At 49.8% G+C, this 17,434-nt stretch overlaps 1 protein-coding gene across 1 annotated transcript in view; it reads right to left on the minus strand.

The window, feature by feature from the left end:
* PLXND1 (plexin D1) overlaps positions 1 to 17,434 on the minus strand; it is a 65,516-nt gene that overhangs the window by 35,409 nt on the left and 12,673 nt on the right. The window contains exons 2-12 of the mRNA XM_031605165.2: positions 16,872 to 17,048; positions 14,248 to 14,379; positions 12,445 to 12,545; positions 11,710 to 11,839; positions 11,054 to 11,228; positions 9,442 to 9,550; positions 8,735 to 8,837; positions 6,509 to 6,613; positions 4,905 to 4,994; positions 4,013 to 4,106; positions 1,532 to 1,695 (exon numbers count right to left, since the gene is read on the minus strand). Of these exons, the coding sequence (XP_031461025.2) occupies positions 1,532 to 1,695; positions 4,013 to 4,106; positions 4,905 to 4,994; positions 6,509 to 6,613; positions 8,735 to 8,837; positions 9,442 to 9,550; positions 11,054 to 11,228; positions 11,710 to 11,839; positions 12,445 to 12,545; positions 14,248 to 14,379; positions 16,872 to 17,048 (1,380 nt within the window). The remainder of the gene's footprint in view (positions 1 to 1,531; positions 1,696 to 4,012; positions 4,107 to 4,904; positions 4,995 to 6,508; positions 6,614 to 8,734; positions 8,838 to 9,441; positions 9,551 to 11,053; positions 11,229 to 11,709; positions 11,840 to 12,444; positions 12,546 to 14,247; positions 14,380 to 16,871; positions 17,049 to 17,434) is intronic.

The raw sequence follows: 17,434 nt of genomic DNA on the forward strand, positions 1-17,434 counted from the left end.
TCCAGCTCCAAACACATCTGGGGTGAATGATCATCCCTTCTCACCACATGGAGGTGGAATAGAGACAAACCCAGAGACACAGAAACCTAGAGCTGGGATGCTACTGCACTGGGAAGAGACACTCCTGCCACTGCATTGTCATACACAGCTGGGTCTTTCATGACAAAAAGAAGAAAAAAAGGGACATCTGGCCAGCATCCCTGCAACTGGTGACGCAGGACATGTCTAATGACTCAAGAAAGCTGATCCCTATCCATCACTCACCTGGCATTTCTGACCTCATGCTACAATGAAGAGGAAACAGCCAGTATTATTTCCTCCATGAATGGGTTAGATAAATCCCTTCAATTTTTCCCTTTGCAAATGCAATGGCAAATCGTGGCAGTGCAATTGTAAACCACCCGGTGACACCAACCAGTACCAGAGTGCATTTGGTGAGGTTACGTCCCAAAGCTGCTGTCAGCACATCCCAGCATCAGCCATGCATGGCAGCTCCTTCCCCACCCAGGGCTGACCACTGCCCTCCACCAGCCTTGGTGTCCTCCCTCACCCCCCACAATGCTCCGTGCCTGCAGGAGGGCTCTGAGAGGCCTTATTTACTTGTATGACTCCAGAGGATTTGGATTTACCATCTACTAACAGAATAGCAACAGAGTTCCATGGCACTTTGCAACCTGAACTGTGGTTTCCTTACATCATTTTCTGGCAAGGTGCTGATAATGCTCAAAGTGCATTAGGGAAGGAGTGGCTCACAGAGCAGCGGCTCTCTCCCACGGTGACAAGAGGGAAGAGGTTGGTAGTGGGGGTCCCTGCAGTCCCTCTCTATAGCATTACAGCACATGGAAGTTGAACAGTTATCACCACATGCCTCCCAAGAACAGAAACCGTGTATTATGATGGCCACATTAGCTGTTATCCCTCTCAAGCCTCCTCTCCTCTCCTAGTGAGCTTGTTTTAAGATCTGCTCCATTTAGTTTCTTTTCTGCTCATCAGGGACAAATTTTTTTGTCTCACACCATCTCTCTAAGCAGAACCCCCGATCCAAATATCTCCCCAAACATTAATACAGTTTAAATAAAATGCAGTTTAAATAAAATTTGTTTCAAAATGCATAATGCCAAAGGCCTCTCCACCACTATTAATCTCAGCAGAACTGCAGAGCATGTGTCTGGAGATAGGACTCACATTCATCTTTCAGCTGTGCTCCATTAAATGCTATTTCTGATAAGAATCCTTCAGCTGATCCTACAGATCCTTCTTGCTTTACCAACCCCAGAACCCCTAGTACATTCTGACTGTGCTGTTGTTTTTCCTGCTATCATGAAGAAGATTGAATCTTGTCACTAGCGAGATGATCTTGGAATGTGGTTTTCTATTTTCAGGTGACTCAACAGCAAAAAAGCTCAGTGAATAATTCAGCACTGGTCTTGACCTTGCCTTGTGTCAGGGCTACAGCACAGCTGCCAGCCAGGGAAGCACAGCCAGCACCTGCCCTGCCCCACACCCCCTCCACGCTGCCTCCGAGTCTCACCTTCTTAATCTCAGGAGCTGGACACACATCTGAGGGCTGGGGGGACTCAGTGCTCAGCCTGCAGCTGGAGCTGCTCTCGCTCCAGACGCACCGATGTCCCAGGTCCTCCCTGCCCAGGCACTGGGAGCAGTCAGCACTTCCTGTCGCGCAGTTGTACACCTCCACTACATCACAAGAGACAACAGAAAACGTGAGCTTCTGGGCCTGAGGATTTCATAGCTTCACTTAGCTTTAGGCAGTAAGGAAAGCCCCCACAGCTATATTAACCCAACTAACAGCTGAAATCCAGTGGAATAGCAGAAGTGCCTGCACACACAGCAAAGATGAGGCAGCATTTGGCTGCCATCCTGCAGAATTCCCAGAAGGACGGGGTGCTTGTTATCATCGCAGTATAATTTAGCACTTTCTTTTCTTTTTCTCCTCCCTATGGAAAGCAAACAACACTCAAACTTGGAACCTTTTGTCAATTCAGGCTACATGTTTCCAATTCTCCACATCCACACGGGAAGCTGCTTGACAAGGCTGGCTCCATCATTTAGCACAGCAATCACATTGCTTCCACACTCCAGGACAAAAATGTGATTGTTATAATGCTTTGTACAATGTTTACATTCCCTTTCCGCCCGGTGATCATGGGCTCTCTTCATCAACTTCTCCTTTCAGATCTGCTTAGCTTCCAAATTGTTTTCCTACAAGACTTTCACCTCTTCATTAGCCAGTGCCATAGGTTATGTTTCCTTTCTAGCCTAAAGCCTCCTGCCACCGGAGTGTGGGCATCCGCTGAGATAAACAACCAGAAACATTCAGGAAACGATGCTTTCACACCCTTTTTCCCAGAGGAGAGTTTGCAGAAGAACATAAAATAAAGCAACACTCATGTGTGACACTTATGCTGACAGGAGGATCTCAAAGTGCTTCATAAACAACTAACAAGTCTCTCGGCCCTCATCGTTCTGCCTGTGCTTATCCCAGTGAAACACCACTGGCACAAAGGAACTCCCATTCCCCACAAAAAGCTGAGCTTATCTCACCTCGGTTTGTGCCCACCAGTGAGTTACACTGGTTGGCCTTCCACCCAACAGCAGCTTCAGTGAGCCACCAAAACACAGGCTAATAAATATCAGGAAACACCAGAAAACAACAGTAACTCCATTAAATTCAGTAAAAAAGACACACTTCTATTGGCAAAGCAAGTCTTCATCTCTGCTTGCAAGTGCCCCGAATTCAGCTGCGTCAATCAGCTCAAGGCGAGGAGGAGCCAGGAAACTACAGCAGTCCCACGGGATTCCAAATATTCTGGCAAATTCAAACTGATGTCAGTACAGGCCACGGAAGCCAACCCCTCCTCCTGCAGGAGGAGATGTGGATTCCTCTCTCTTCCCTGCCTTCCTGCTCCGAGCAACACACGTAGAATTCACAGTCCTCCACTGCATATCAGAATGATCTTAGCTCAAATCTCCTTTTTCTCCATATCGAATCACTTACCCCTCTGTAACTCAAAAAAATAAAAAATAAAAAATGACACTTTCTTCTTTCTGCTAGGAAACTATGGCTCATGCTTACGTGGATATTTCAAAAGCTTTACAAGATACATCTCCTTTATATACTGGGATTTGCTATGGGGAAACCTTTTTATCCAGGTTCACTGACTGATGGTGCTAATGTTTCTTGACATACTACAGCCACCCTCCAAAGATAATCCCATATTTAAGGACATAGTTCTTCTTTGCATCTAGTATAGATCAATACTTTGTATAGAACTGCTAACACTAGTGAGAGAGGAAGGGCCCCAGAGATGCTGCACACAGCGATAGCATACAGCCGGGGGTAGCAGCGGGGCTCTGGCCAGGCAGGGAGCAGAGGCTGTTGTGCAAGATCTGGCGCTGGGCTCGTCCTATCTAAATGCCTTCTTTTGGGTGCATTTCTCATCTGACTTTTTGCCTTCCAGTTTGCTGATGTAGCAAGGGCTTTTTTAGGAATCCAAGCATTCTTCCCAGAGACAGAGAGCGGGATGGTTGAAATGCATCTACACATTTCATTCTTTGTCAGCACAGGAGAAAAAAAAAAGGCTCAATTTTTACAGCTTGCTGAGCTTTGATGCCAGTGCCCTGGGCAATGACAGGGTCCTTCCCCGTCCCTTATCTGCTCAGGACACATTCCTCTGCTGACCTGGGACTCCCCCTGCCCTGAGCTGAGCCCCCACGTGCTCCACCCCTCACTGCGGGAGGACAACAACACACTCAAGGACAGGGATTGAGTTTGCCTGGGTGTAAAGTGAGTGTTCATCTGTCTGGTTTTGTGCACACGTCTGTACACCCACAAGTCTGGGTAAACGTGCTTTGTGCATGTGCTGGAGAGAAAGGGAAGGGCTATGCCCACCTGAGCCACGATCTCTCTCCTGAGCCATTAAACTTTGCCAGGATTTTAGGATCATTCATACTGACCAGATGGGAACAGAATAAAAATATTTTCAACTCAAACCTGTCATCATCTCTGGACTGTCGATAAATCTGTCTGGTCTGTCCTTCAGCTGAAGGTTTATTGGGAAGAGATGGCTTTTTTCTGATGTGTGGAGCTGCAGGAAAACAGCAGTGAACAAAAGCTAAGGACATTCAGTAAAACACAAGGTTATATGTGCACACTGCACTGACTAATATTGCTTGGTGCCCCTCCTAGTCCTGCTTCTCAGAACAGCATGGTCTCATTGGTAGCAGAAGGAAAGAAGGGGAAGAGTATTTTCTCTTTCAGTTGTTTTGTTGATCTCAGCAAAAGGTAAACAAGCACAGCACACACTGCAATGAGAGCTGAGCTCTGCTTTGATGACACTTTTAGTAGAAACAGACAGGACAATTAAAAACCTGGCCAGTCTGCTCATGTTCAGTGCTGGGCCGTGATACAGGGTTTGCAGGTGATGGGGAGGGGAAGTGCTCCTCTCTGGCCTCCCAGTATTCCCACTGGCAGGAGCTCAAATGTTTGCTGCATTTCAGAAAAGCAATTTGTCCTGCAGAAACTGCACACTGCTCTTCGGTGAGCGTCTGAGCATTTTCTCAGACCAAATCCTATTTCAGAAGAAAAGAGCCAGAATTAGCAGCACTGGAAGGTGGCCAGAATTTTGTCTGTGTTACTGAACTTTTCCATTTAACATTATGAACCAGGCAGCTCCTTTCCAAAGTCCCAGCAGAGCAGGGCTGAGCCAGCAGCACACAGCAAGCCCCTGCTTGGGGCACTAACCTGCTTTGTGCTTCTTCAGCTGGCAGCGTGGAGCAGGAGGAGGGGAGAGGGTCTCAATCCCTCTCTGGGGGGCCAGGGGATGATTTCCCAGCTCTGGCCCTGCCCTACAGCACTGGGGGCTCACAGCCACACCCTGACTCACCAACACATGGACACATTCTACAGCAGAGGAGTTCACCCAGCGGGCTTCAAACGTCCTCTCCATCCCAAAGTGGCACTCCAGGGCCGTCTCCTGGGGAAGGAAAGACAATGGCTGAAGGACCACAGCAAGCACGTTCTGCAGTTCTGCAGCACCATCAATGGATGCAACAAGTGCTGTGACTTCCTTAGCTTCTGCCACAAATGCCTGGGCCGCACAATGGTCAGAAAAAATTATAGCCCAACACTGCCAATGGGGCTGGGCTCTGCTCCTGGCTAATCCCGCTCTGTTAGTGTGGTGGCAGAGCTGCCTGGCTCCTGTGTGCCCTGCATGCTATTGCAAGCACGCTAGCGTGGGGCAGCCCTGTCACAGCCCAGAGCCACAGCCTGGCCCTGTCACAGCCTCAGACCATCGCTCAGAGCTTGGCCTGTCGTGCAGCAAGGGCCAACGCATCCCCTGCAGCCACACCTGCACCAGCCCAGACACGTGGGCTCAAAGCCACCTTTCTTCTGCTCCCAGCAGCTGCACAGAGTAGATCTCTAATTCAGATGAGGAGCTGGGAGGATGTTCAAAAGCAGATTTTCAGTGCTGCTTTCCTGATAACACGAGGGATAATATCCAGCCTCGAGTTACTGTCGTGCCCCATCCGTCAGATAGAACTCCTATCTCCAAGCAGGCTGCTGCTCTGCTGCTACTGAGGTCTAGCTGCTCTTTAAAAACAGACAGATCTGACAACAGAGATGAAAGAAATCAGCAGCCTCCTTGCACGGAAGGGAAGGGGAACCTCGCTGTGCAGAAAACCCAGCCCACTGGGGCAGGAAGGGATCCCAGCGGTGCCCCAGGACGGCCCCGCAGATGGTGGCAAAAGGAAGTGGAGCCCCAGCAGCCACACCTGGGGATGGAGGAGCTTCAGCCCCTTTCCTGCTGACTTCATTTCCTATCAGGTTACGTGTGGTATGGCTTCCTCTCCAGCCACCTCCAGCATCCACAGAGGAAGAAGGATTTCTTGCCCTTTTTTGCTGACTGCAGAGGAGCACATCCGTGCTCACAAAGGCTGGACCTCAAGAAGGAAGTGGCAGTGCGGGCTGGGCCAGGGGAGCTCGTTGGGTCACACAGCTCCTCCCATCCTTCCAAACCCTTTCTCAGAGGGTTTCTTCTCAAGCAAGAAGAGTCCCCTGGCTGCATGGCGTGTGACCACCGTCCATATGCATGCTGCAAATCAGCCCCAGAAGCTCTATTGAAGACTTGACCCGAAATGACAGAGCGCTCTTCTACAAATACCAGAGCTCAGTCACATGTTTTCCCAGTGCCCAGCTTTCCTAGCCGAAATTCCTCTGAATCCTCGTGGTATGAACATCTCAGAAAGCAGCACTGGATGTCCACTCTCATTTTTTGCCCTACTACAATTTGCATGCCAGAAAACTTCACAGAAAGGATGCTTTCACACACACAGTGACTGCCAGCAGCTAACACGTGGGCCTAGGGCCCTCACCCACCCTGAGGCAGAACCACCCTGCACTCCGGCACCCTGCAGTCGATCCCATCCCAGCTCAGATAACCAGGTTGGCTCATCTGAGCCTTCCCATTCTCTCTAAAATCTCACCTACCTCAGAGAAGATCGTGTTGGCCAGTGTGATCGTGATGTCTTGCGACATTCCTGTGGGCATTGGGTCCAGCGGGGCTGGTACAATCTGTGGGCAGTCAATTTTCTTCTGTCACAGAAAAGGGCAGAAAAAAAGAGATGTTAGAGGATGCATTCTGATCATGTGCAGTGATTCTGCATCTCCATCCTTCTGCACTGGGAGAGATGTACTCCTTGCCAAAGCACAGCCCTGCATGCACTTCACCGCTGCCATTCCGGGCAGCTCACTCATTGCACACACCCCAGTGGTAGGAGCTGGGGATGGAGTGACACTAGAGGGGTGTAGTGCATCCCACGAGTGCAGCTCTGCAGGCATGACCCTCCTTGCTGGCTGGGAGCTGATGTCTCATCCACTGCCACGCGCGTTCCTGCAACCCCTGCAGGGATTTCCCTTTCTGCAGTCTCCCTCCCGCACATTATTTCGGAAGTGTGCAGGCCTGTGTGCGTGCACATGCAGAGGAATGGGTATAATGGACTGCAGGGGGCTCCGGGAAGGGGACTGCAGCAGGAGGACAGCTGCAATGAAAGGCCTAAACAAAGCTGAAAAATGATTTCAAAAGGTCATCTGTCCCTCACTTTTATTCTCACTTTAAATTGATGGCTCAGATATCGGAGCTGACTCAGAATTAAAATCTGTATGACAAGTCCATCCTGTTCCCTCACAAAATGTAAATTACACTGTAAACTACAGCAAAAATGAAGCCAGCTTCTCCGCTGCCCCAGGGTATATCCAGATTAATGCCTTTGACAGTGGAGCCATTGGGGTAAAAGACAACAAAATATTTGGGCCATTATGCAGAATAATTTTCAGCAGGCAGGATTTCCTGCCTGCCTGCACTGAGCCCACTGCTGACCGCACTGCTGCTCTTGCTCTGCTCCAGGGGGCACACATGGAGCGGGGCTGCCCGCCCTTCCCACGTTGGGCGGGAGAGATCAGGGAGCTGTGCAAGCACTGCGTGGCTGCGGGAAGCACACCTCGCCTTCATCAGATACGCTCAGTGCTGCCTAAGCAAGGAGAAGAAATAACAGAGATGCACATGCTAGGAGAAGTAGAACAACAGAGCAAAGCTGTGGAAAGAGACTTCGACTTCGGTCCCAAGCTTCTTTGAGCTGAACCAAAAGAATTAAAATAAAAGCAGCAGAGCTGCCACAGGAAATTCATGCTAACACGCCTATGGCCTGGTGTGTCTTTGCATGTCACAGTAGCTGGCATGGCTTGCAAAATAAATATACTTTATAGGACTGATTAACTCATCGCCTCACAGTTCCTTCTCCCGCTCTTTGTCAGAAGGTGGGAACAGAGCCTTCTAGCTGAGTGTACTGTTCACATCTGGAGGAGGGTGAAGAGTCTGAGTGTTTAAGATGCCGTGGATGAAGCCAGTGTGATGCTGGCTTCTCAGCAGACCTGTTTGCAGGTGCAGCCATGCCAGCAATGGTTTATTTACTGACAGCTAAGAATGCAGCATGAGGAGCCACGTTTCCAGGGCTACACAGCACCTTCCTCTGCAGGCTGCTCCCCAGAAAAGCACTTGGGAATGCCAGACAGAATGGGACCGTGCCCAAACCAGCACTGTGCCTGGCCTGCCTGCAGCTCGCTGCTTAGCCCCAATCCAGACAGCAAAATAATACACCAGGTGTGTTATGAAACAGGACATTTGCTAAGCAAAGGGCGCTTTCCTTAACCACTCATTATAAACAGCTAAGGCATTCACAAGAAAGCACAATGCATTCAGAAACAATTCACAAAGCAGAAGAAATACATTCTGCATTCCCAGGGAACAATCCACCAGCTGCGACCCAGCAGTGGCAGGAAGCATTCCATATTGTTCTGCTATCAGACAGGACGGTGTGGGGTAGCCATGTGCTGTACATGTCCACCCGTCCCACTCGGGCTCTCGGAGCACCACGTCAGGTCTGGTGGGACTGAACAACCAGGGCAGCGAGCACAGGGTGCTCTGGAGGAGCTGAGGTAGGGCTCAGAACACCACTGCCAAAAGATTTGATGTACAGTGCAAAAGCTTGGCTCACATCTACGGCAGATAGATCACTAAAAAGCCAATTTAATTTAAATTAACTTCAATTAAATTTCAGAAGTGGGAATACATTGAGGCTCTGGGTTAGCAAAAGCTTTAATTTGGAAAGGGTCGATTTTCTCCTTCAGATGAGTTCTGCCAGTGGTGCCAGGTCTTACCCTCATCTGCAGCGCATCCTCGCACCACGAGCGGTTGGAGACACACATGTAGCTGGAGGGGCACCAGTAACACTTCCATTTGGTCGAGAGGCAGCTGGTGCACCTGCAATGCCAAAGGAGAGGGGTGAAAAGCAGATTTGGAGGTGCTCAGCAGAGCTGAGTCACACAGTAAATCTTCACAGATTGCATTAAAGATTCACAATCTTTAATGTGCCCAGGAAAAAACCCTCCCCTTCTGGCACTGGCATTTTCTCTCCTTCCACCTGAGCAGGCTGGGAGCATGCACAGAACCACCCACCCCAGTGTGCTGTGAGTAGGAAGGCTAGCTTGGCTGCCTGAGGGTTAACAGAACAAGTCTCATACAGACATACAGAAATATTATTCTTGTTTAAAAAAGCCAGCATGTCCAGATGGCTTGAGATGCCAGTAGGACCCTCCTTTCTGAGTCCCTGGCAGTGCAGCAGCCACCTTCCTGCCAAATCCTGCCCAGGCCCCCAGCATCGGGCTGGCAGGCACTGCGCTCGCACAATTAACCCCAGGCTGGAGGCCTTCACCACCCAGGCACACACTTCTGGCCTCAAATTGCCAGATTTGTCCCCATTTCCCCAGTGCACGGCAGGAGATGTGGGCACCAGAGCCACCAGCATCCTGCCCTGCCCCAGTGCAGCCCCGGGCAGCAGTGCCACATGCAAACATGGATCACTCACGCTCTCTTTGGGTAAATGTTTCCAGTTCTTTTGCAATCGTAGATGGTGAAATTGGCCTGGATAATATCTTTGCTGTTGACCCGGAGAGCTGTTTCGACAGTCACATGGTCTGAGAGAATGAAGCCAAAGAACACTGGGTTGCAAGAGCCTCGTTCCTTGGAGCTCACTCTTAGAAGACAAGACAGGCCCTTGGGAAAACAGCAGCTAAATCTGATTTGTTTTCTCTAGGGCTTCCTCTAAGCTGTGTTTTGGAGCTCGGACCATTCATCTTGTGCCCTCTGACTTCAAACCCTTCCCTCTTAAATCAACACTTTACAACACCCTTTCCAAAAGAACACTGCAAATTTCAGCAGAAAATTCCAGTGTGTTGCACGAGCGTTAACTAGGGAGTTAATTGTTGTCTTTCCTTACAGTAGGTGCTAAATGATATCTTTAAAAAAAAAAGTAATTAAAACATGTTGGTTAACATGTCTTAAACCCCCATTCACTTTCCCCATGACAACAAACCCAGAGAAAGAGTGGAGATCCCTTTTTTGGCGACATCATGCTGCTATGCTGGATTCCCCCACACACAAAAATCGCTTCTGTTTTTTTTTCCCCACAATTTTGCCATATAAGCAGAGGGACAAGAAACAATGCCTCTTTCAGAATATGTACAATAAATCAATGTACTGGATTCCTGAAATTCATCTGGATATTGCCATAACTAACAATACAAAACAGTTAATAATCTTCCATTCTTTGGATAGCTAGAGAGAAAAACAATGCAGCCTTATAAACTTGCTTATGAAAAGTAGGGTTTTCAAAAGCACTGGCTAATTCTTCTCCTACTGAAGTCAGTCATCTTCAATAGGGCATTCACTCTAAGCTTGAAAGATAAAAATTCAGCACTTGAGTCTGGAAGGAATCAGCACACTGCCCAGAGGAGCAACGAAGCGGGGCTGACTGTCCCCGAGCACTCAGCTCTGGGCAGCTCGGGTGCAAAGCTGGGCTGCCAACAGCCGGGGCTGCGGGTGCCCACTGTGCTGCCAGCTGCCGCAGCGTGGGATCGGATGTTGGGCAGTTCTCAAAACAGGGAATACTGGACGATGCCACACTGGCCTTTGGTTGCATTAATGAGGTTAGAGTTTCTGAACTATATTTAGGTACATGTTTGCTCTTCTTCCTGAATTCCTGAAGGGCACTGTAGGTTTCAAATGGAGCTTAAGCAAAAGCAATTGGAAGTATTGACAGAGGTATTTATAGTTTCCATAGACCTGCTTTGTTTTAGCACTTACTGACCTAATGCAGAAACTTTAACCAGATACATCTCAGTACAGTAAGCATGGGAATGAACTTTTACATCCTTCTCTTTAGAACAAAAATTGGCAGGTTTGAAATACTGTCAATCCGTGTGAAGATGGTGGAACATCCACACTTTAAAGTCATACGCCCTACAAAACAGGAGCAGCTTGGTCTTTTTTCTCCATACTCATTATCTGCACATACAACCAGGCAAAAAAGGCCTATGAAAAACTAGCATAGTTTTTCATACATACATACATAGCAGTAGCAAGACTGCTACATACATAGCAGTAGCAAGAGTGGGCTGAGCTTATATTCCTTCACATACCTTGGTCTTCTGGAAATGCAGGGTATTTCTGGCGTGGAAGTAAACTGCAGTAAATAAATTGGTTTGCATAATCTCCAGCAACTCTGGCTACCGTGTAGATATTATTTCCATAACTGCATGAAATGTTTGTTCCATTTAGGTTTGGGATAGTCCCATTTATTTGTATTATCAGGACCTACAATTGGGGGAATAAAAAAATCAATTATTCGCTTAGAAAATCGTATTTAGCATTTGTCAGTGCTTCAGAAGTGTTTCACAAACTGGGAACTCCAAAACAAGCACACATACAGCTGTATGCCCTCATTTTGTGCATTCTGAACTCTAAAAACACTAACTGGTGCATTATCAGCTGACACAATATGCCCTCAGCACCTACCTGCTGGCCCCTGCACAGCCCCCATGGGATGTGCACATGGTTGGCACAGCAGAACCATAGAAGCATAGAAAAATCACAGAATGGCCTGGGTTGAAAAGGAGCACAATGCCCATCAGTTCCAACCCCCTGCTGTGTGCAGGTCGCCAACCAGCAGACCAGGCTGCCCAGAGCCACATCCAGCCTGGCCTTGAATGCCTGCAGGGATGGGGCATCCACAGCCTCCTTGGGCAACCTGTTCCAGTGCCTCACCACCCTCTGGGTGAAAAACAATCAATCCTACCGGATTCTCTTTGTCAATATTAATCTCAGGCTCCAAAATGGTCATGGAAGGGCACTGCTGCACTCCTTCACTTGCGCTCGCCCAGAAATTGGCTTCTGTGAAGTTCATGCACTCATGCTGCAGAGAACACCTGCAGGACACAAGGGAACAACTGGTGCTTGATTATTTTCAAAACAGTTGATAAATACACTGACACCCCTGTGATCAAAGAGCCTGAAAAAATTCCATCTGCACCTTTTTCCTCCATCCACGCAGTTAAGGAGAAAGCCCTGCTGCGGCATTTGAGCAGCTGGTGCCATGATAAGAGCCACTGCATCCATCAGCACCCCTGGGTTTCAGTGAAAGTGAGAGCAGGCCATGATAACAGGGAAGGAAAGGTGAAATTTTATCTGTAAATACTCGGTCCACATTTGTAAACTTCCATTTGAGCATCGTCTTCTACCCATAACTAATAATTGCAAGGGTTATAGACATTCTCTAGCAGGGTGCTGGGGCTGGCAGTCCCATGGCTGGATGCCTGCGAGATGTTCCTTGCACTGGCAGCTACCTGCAGCGCAGCAACTACTACAACCTGCTGGCTCAAAAGTGCATCTCATATGTGAACATTTTTAAAAGTATTTATTTTATGAGGATGGAACAAAGACTGGTGGAAATACAAAGCCACCAAGAATGCCCCTCTGTGGCCTCAAAGGCCAAAGCTGTTGCCATCCCACATCGGGACACAACAGGTCCTACCTGGTCTCCATCGTGCACCACCCGCAATACGCGTCGGCTGCAGCCAGGCACTCCGCACACGTTGAATACTGCTCGCAGGCAGCCACCTTCACTCGTGTCATCTGCACAACAACAGCATGGTTGCATCCACATGTTTCACAATGCCACAGAAATGCTGCACCTGGCTTTGATGGTGCGGCCAGCAGTGAGACACAGAGCCCAGCACTGCTGCAGCCACCAGCACGGAGCGGGCACTGCAGGCAGCATGACCGGACCAGCCTGGTGCTGCAGCTGTGCAGGGCTGGGTTGCTCCTCCTCAGCCAGCATCTTCAGCACCAGTGTGTGATGGGAAAGTGATGGGCAGTGACACGACACCTCTCCACTGCCTCAGAGAAGATGGCTGGGGCTGGTTTCACAGCTTCTCCTTGGTTCTGAAAAGCTCCTCAGGCTTTCAGAGAGCTCCTTTCTTAAAACAGCCAAATGGTATTTGGTTATTTATGAACTGATCAGAAAGCCACACCATTCTGAAAACCTTAGTTTCTAAAAAGATCACAGTACTGCTGCAGGCTTACTCTGCAGGCACACTTGGAGGGAAAGTGTGCGTCAGTTTCTGCTTTTTCCTCCTTCAATTTCTGAACAGTTGGGAGGAAAAACCAAGTTTGGTAACTCAGAGGTCAACAACAGGGGTGCCCTGGCCATGCTCTGCTCCTCGGGTATTGGTGGCACATCAACACGCCTGGTTTGTTGGGAAAAGAATGAGCAGACAAGAGCAGCAGAGAGGTGCTGCTCTCAGAGCTTTATCCAGCCAGGAATGAGGTCCTCAGCACAGCCTGAGAGCAGAGAGGAGAAAGTCAGAAATATCAGCTGGAGAGGCATCCTGGGAGTGTTCTGTGAAATGATAATGACCAATCTGCAGGGAATTAGGGCTTAGAAATATAAATGCAACATGGAACGTTTGTGGTTGTGCATCTGTTTCTACAGATTAAAATGTAATTCAGGACAAACCACCAGAGCCCGGAGTGTTCAGCTCTCATCTTCCTCCCCTGCTCACTTGAGGGAGACGAGCCCGTCTGTTCCTACCTGCTGCAGGCTCACACAGCCCCATCCCCACTCCTCCGGCGGCTGTGCAGGAACTGCCCCTGCAGAGCCCTCCTGGCAGGCAGCCTTTCTACTGGGATTCCCCAAAGCCTCCTCACAGACCACATGCCATAATTCTCAGTTTTCTATAAAGCAACAGCCTCAGCTTATCTCCACTCTCCCACAAGTGGGATCAGTTTAGATATCTTTCACTCTTCCTTTCATCTCACCACTACAAAGACAGGAAAGCCAATGTGAATAACGGGAATATTCCCTGCTCCAGACAGCAACGAATCATCACAAAGCAGGAAAAAGTCTTGTATGTGTTTGAAATCACACTGCTCCAGAAATATGGCCAGCAAACCACAATGCACAACTTGCTGTCCAGCCGGAAGGCGCAGAGACCCAGCCCACACCTCACCACTGCAACCAGACACAGCAGTGGGAAAGTGCTGTAGCCCAGCGCCCACCAGCAGCATCCCTGTGCGCTGGCCCTGCTGTCACCGCCCTGCTCAGGGTGGAGGCATGGTGAGCCCATCCACTGCAGGACTGCTGCCAGCAGCATGGCAGGCATGGGCACTGCATTAGGAAGGGTGGAGGGGTGCTACGACAGCAGTTGAAGCCCCCAGCTTCTTCTGCTCTGCCCATTGGCATCACAGCACATTGTAATGCTCCTTCCTGAACTCGGCTCAGTGCCCAAGGCGAGGTCAGACACGCTGCTCAGTGGGTGGTGAATGCAGAGCTCACCTGATAGGATGTCATCAGATAGAGGTAGGTGGGATCAGAGGGGTCGAACTGCATGATGGGGTGGACAGGTTCTCCATAAGCCACTGAGATGGACCTCCTGCTGACAACCCTCATGGCACTGTCCAGGTTAATCTGTAGTGAGAAGAAGCCACTCACTGAGACTATTTCTCAAACACTATGGAGAGAAGATTATTTTTCCTCAGTTATAAACAAGAATCAAGAGGGTATCTAAAGACATTCTGCATCTACAAGAGCTGCAGACCTTTAAATGCTTTACAGCTTGCAGACATAGAGCTTTATGGCAAAACCATCTCTGTGACACAGGGAAGCCCTCCGCCAGAAGAAATGCCTCGTGCTGAACACACCTCCCACCCCTCGGTCCCTCTATCTGAAGCAATGGCCCGCCTGGAATCCTTTCAGCCTCAGGTCCTGCCTGCAGCACTGCCTGCCTACACGGCCACCAGGCCGTTCCCATCTCAGCACCACAATGGCACATGCTGAGCGCTGCTCTCACTGCACCCTGATGTAAATGGGATCAGCCTTCAGCCCTCACTACGTACATATGTGCTTTTTTGTTACAAAGAACACTTCTAAAGCTTAATGAAAAACAGCAGCAGTCAGCAACGCGGACAAGTAACGTGGCATTCCGTCCTCCCTGCTTATCTGAAAAAAAGTATGTCATTCATGGCCAGAAGCTTTTATCCCTGCTGACTCCCGGGGACCACAGCAGCTGCAGCAGGAGAGCTGCACCCACCTTGCCTCACCAACCACCCGCGAGCCACCAGCAGTCATGGAAAAGGCTGCATAGTGTCAGCCCGCTTTTCAGATCCCAGAATGTCTTGGCATTTGACTTGAGAGCTCAGCAAATTAAATGTGGCATTGCTGAGAGGAAATAACAATAGGGCTACACAATTTCACATGACAGTCACTTTTCAGCTTAAAACTGAAAGGGAGTCAGGAAAATTCCTACCTCCTTGCTAGGGAGGCAGTAATTGCAGGGACCAAGCAGGCCTGCTCTCTCTAAAGTCTGGATTAATTCATGAACATCGGATTAATTAATTCTTACACTAGAGCTGCACTGACATGTCCTGGTCAGATAGTTAGTGCAGGCTGAACGCAGCGCTTCCCATGCGAGCAGCCATAGAGAAAGAAGGGAGCTATCATTGCCACTTTTAAAACCTGGCTATCCAGAGCCAAATAATTTGCCTGTGATCACCCACAGCGCACAGGAACCAAGCTCTGGTGCCCACCTCAGCTCTATGCCACCCTTTCCCTCCTGCTGAGCTCTCCTCCAGTGCCCGCTGCTCCCAGCTGCTGCCCCAGGTCCCTCCCTCCGAGCACGGTGATCCCACTCTCATTCTGCCCAGACCCTCCCCTGCACCACACGGAGCTGCTGCTCCTATAATGACTTTGCTGGCCATGGCACAGATAACGGCCCCGTGCGATGCCCGCCTGCAGACTATCTGATTAATTCCCCATTCCCTGGCAGCCATAATTGCTGCTGGCAGGAGCTGGCCGAGCACTATTTCTGCCCCTTTGCTGTCTTTTCTCAGGCAGCAAATCTAAGTGATAACTCACGCAAAGTATCTCGTATCCCGTGCCAAATAACAAGGACCCCGAAGGTAAAAGGGCTTCTGGTTACGCAGCTGTGTTGCAGAATTAGATTAGAGCTATCTGAGCAAATTATCCCAGCAAAGGGGAGCCAGGAGCCTCTCCCTAATGGAGGCTCGGTAGATAAGGCTGCTTGCTCTGCAATGGCAGTGGAAGGAGAGCTGTCAGCGCTGTGTGATCACGCTGTGATGTGTGGCACACACTCCCCCAGCACAGCACCTGAAGGTGTGCCAGCTCCAACTGCTCCTGCAAGCAGGACTCAGAGCAGCCATCGCCCTCTGATCTCTCCCACACTTCTGCCAGAAGCATTGGAAACGAGGGAAGAGACAGGATCCGTTTTTTTCTTCGCAAGCATTCTGATCCTGTATTCCACATAAAGCAGGCTGACACACAGCAGCTATCTGTCAGATATGCTTCTCCTCCAGGGCTCCCCCCTCCTCCTCTATGGACTTTTGATGCTAAGAACACACTAAACTGTTGTGTCTGGCTGGAATCAAAACTTCTTTTGGCAAACTTCAAGCCTTTAAGTTACTGAAACCCCAGCTTGCCTCTTGGCTCCAGGCACTGTGCTGCTCCATGCTGCCTTTGGAACACGGCATCAAATCAACACCTTGGCTCCATCAGGCACAGGGATCCACGTCGCAGGACCCAGTGAGGTACTGCCTGGCATTCCCCTGCCCACATGGAGCCCTCCAAGGCCGTCAGTTCACAGGGAAAGTTTATTAGAAGAGCCGTTAATAATTAAATGCTGCACAATAACATTTTCAGCACAGGTCTCATCAAGTACATCCTGCTCCAGTGGCAGCCTTGAACAGTAATTAACAGCCACCAGCCACCAGGCAGTGCACGTCACTGCGCAGAGCACAGCAGCATCCAATTACCTCTTCATTGCCAAATGAAAGCAGGTGCTAAGAGAAATTGGTAACACACACTTCCCATCGTGGGCCAACCACACTGACGGCGGCTGCCCTGTACCCCCACTCCCCACCCCCTGCCCCCACTCCCACACTTGCCTTCAGGAGTCCTCCGCTGGCAGTGCCCAGGAACACCACGGTGTAGTTGTTGATGCTGGTGACCGCCACAGCAGTGAGGCCGTTGTAGGTGAGGATGGGGGTGGCGGTGATGGGATTCACGATGGCCAGCGGGTGCTGCAGGTGTGCTGCTCCACAGTCCAGCTGCTCCGGCTGCAGCTGCAGGGATATGCACACATCAGTCGTTCAGAACAGCAGTTCCTACTCAGCAGGGACGAACCGCCAGACCCACAGAAAGCACCTTGCCACCAAGCAAGAAAACACAGGGTGACACAGGGCTGCAGCCATTCACAAGATGTTCGTTATCTGCATCTGGCTTCTTTTGTCAGCTGTTTGCATTACCCTGGCTGAACTGAAGGTATCGTGGGGCCAGGAGTTGCAGTCCTGGCAGAAAGCCCTACCATGGAGCTGTGTGCCTGGCACTGTAATTGGAGCCACTGCGTAGGTACTGTGGCTTTGGACCCATGTCAGGTGTGAAAGAGCGATGGCAGAGGACAAATTGTAAGGAGTCCTTATCTATGAATGCAGCCTGTGAGTGGATATTT

The sequence above is a fragment of the Phasianus colchicus genome, chromosome 11 (genome assembly GCF_987193195.1).
Source record: "Phasianus colchicus chromosome 11, bPhaCol1.hap1.1, whole genome shotgun sequence".
Lineage (NCBI taxonomy): Eukaryota > Metazoa > Chordata > Aves > Galliformes > Phasianidae > Phasianus > Phasianus colchicus.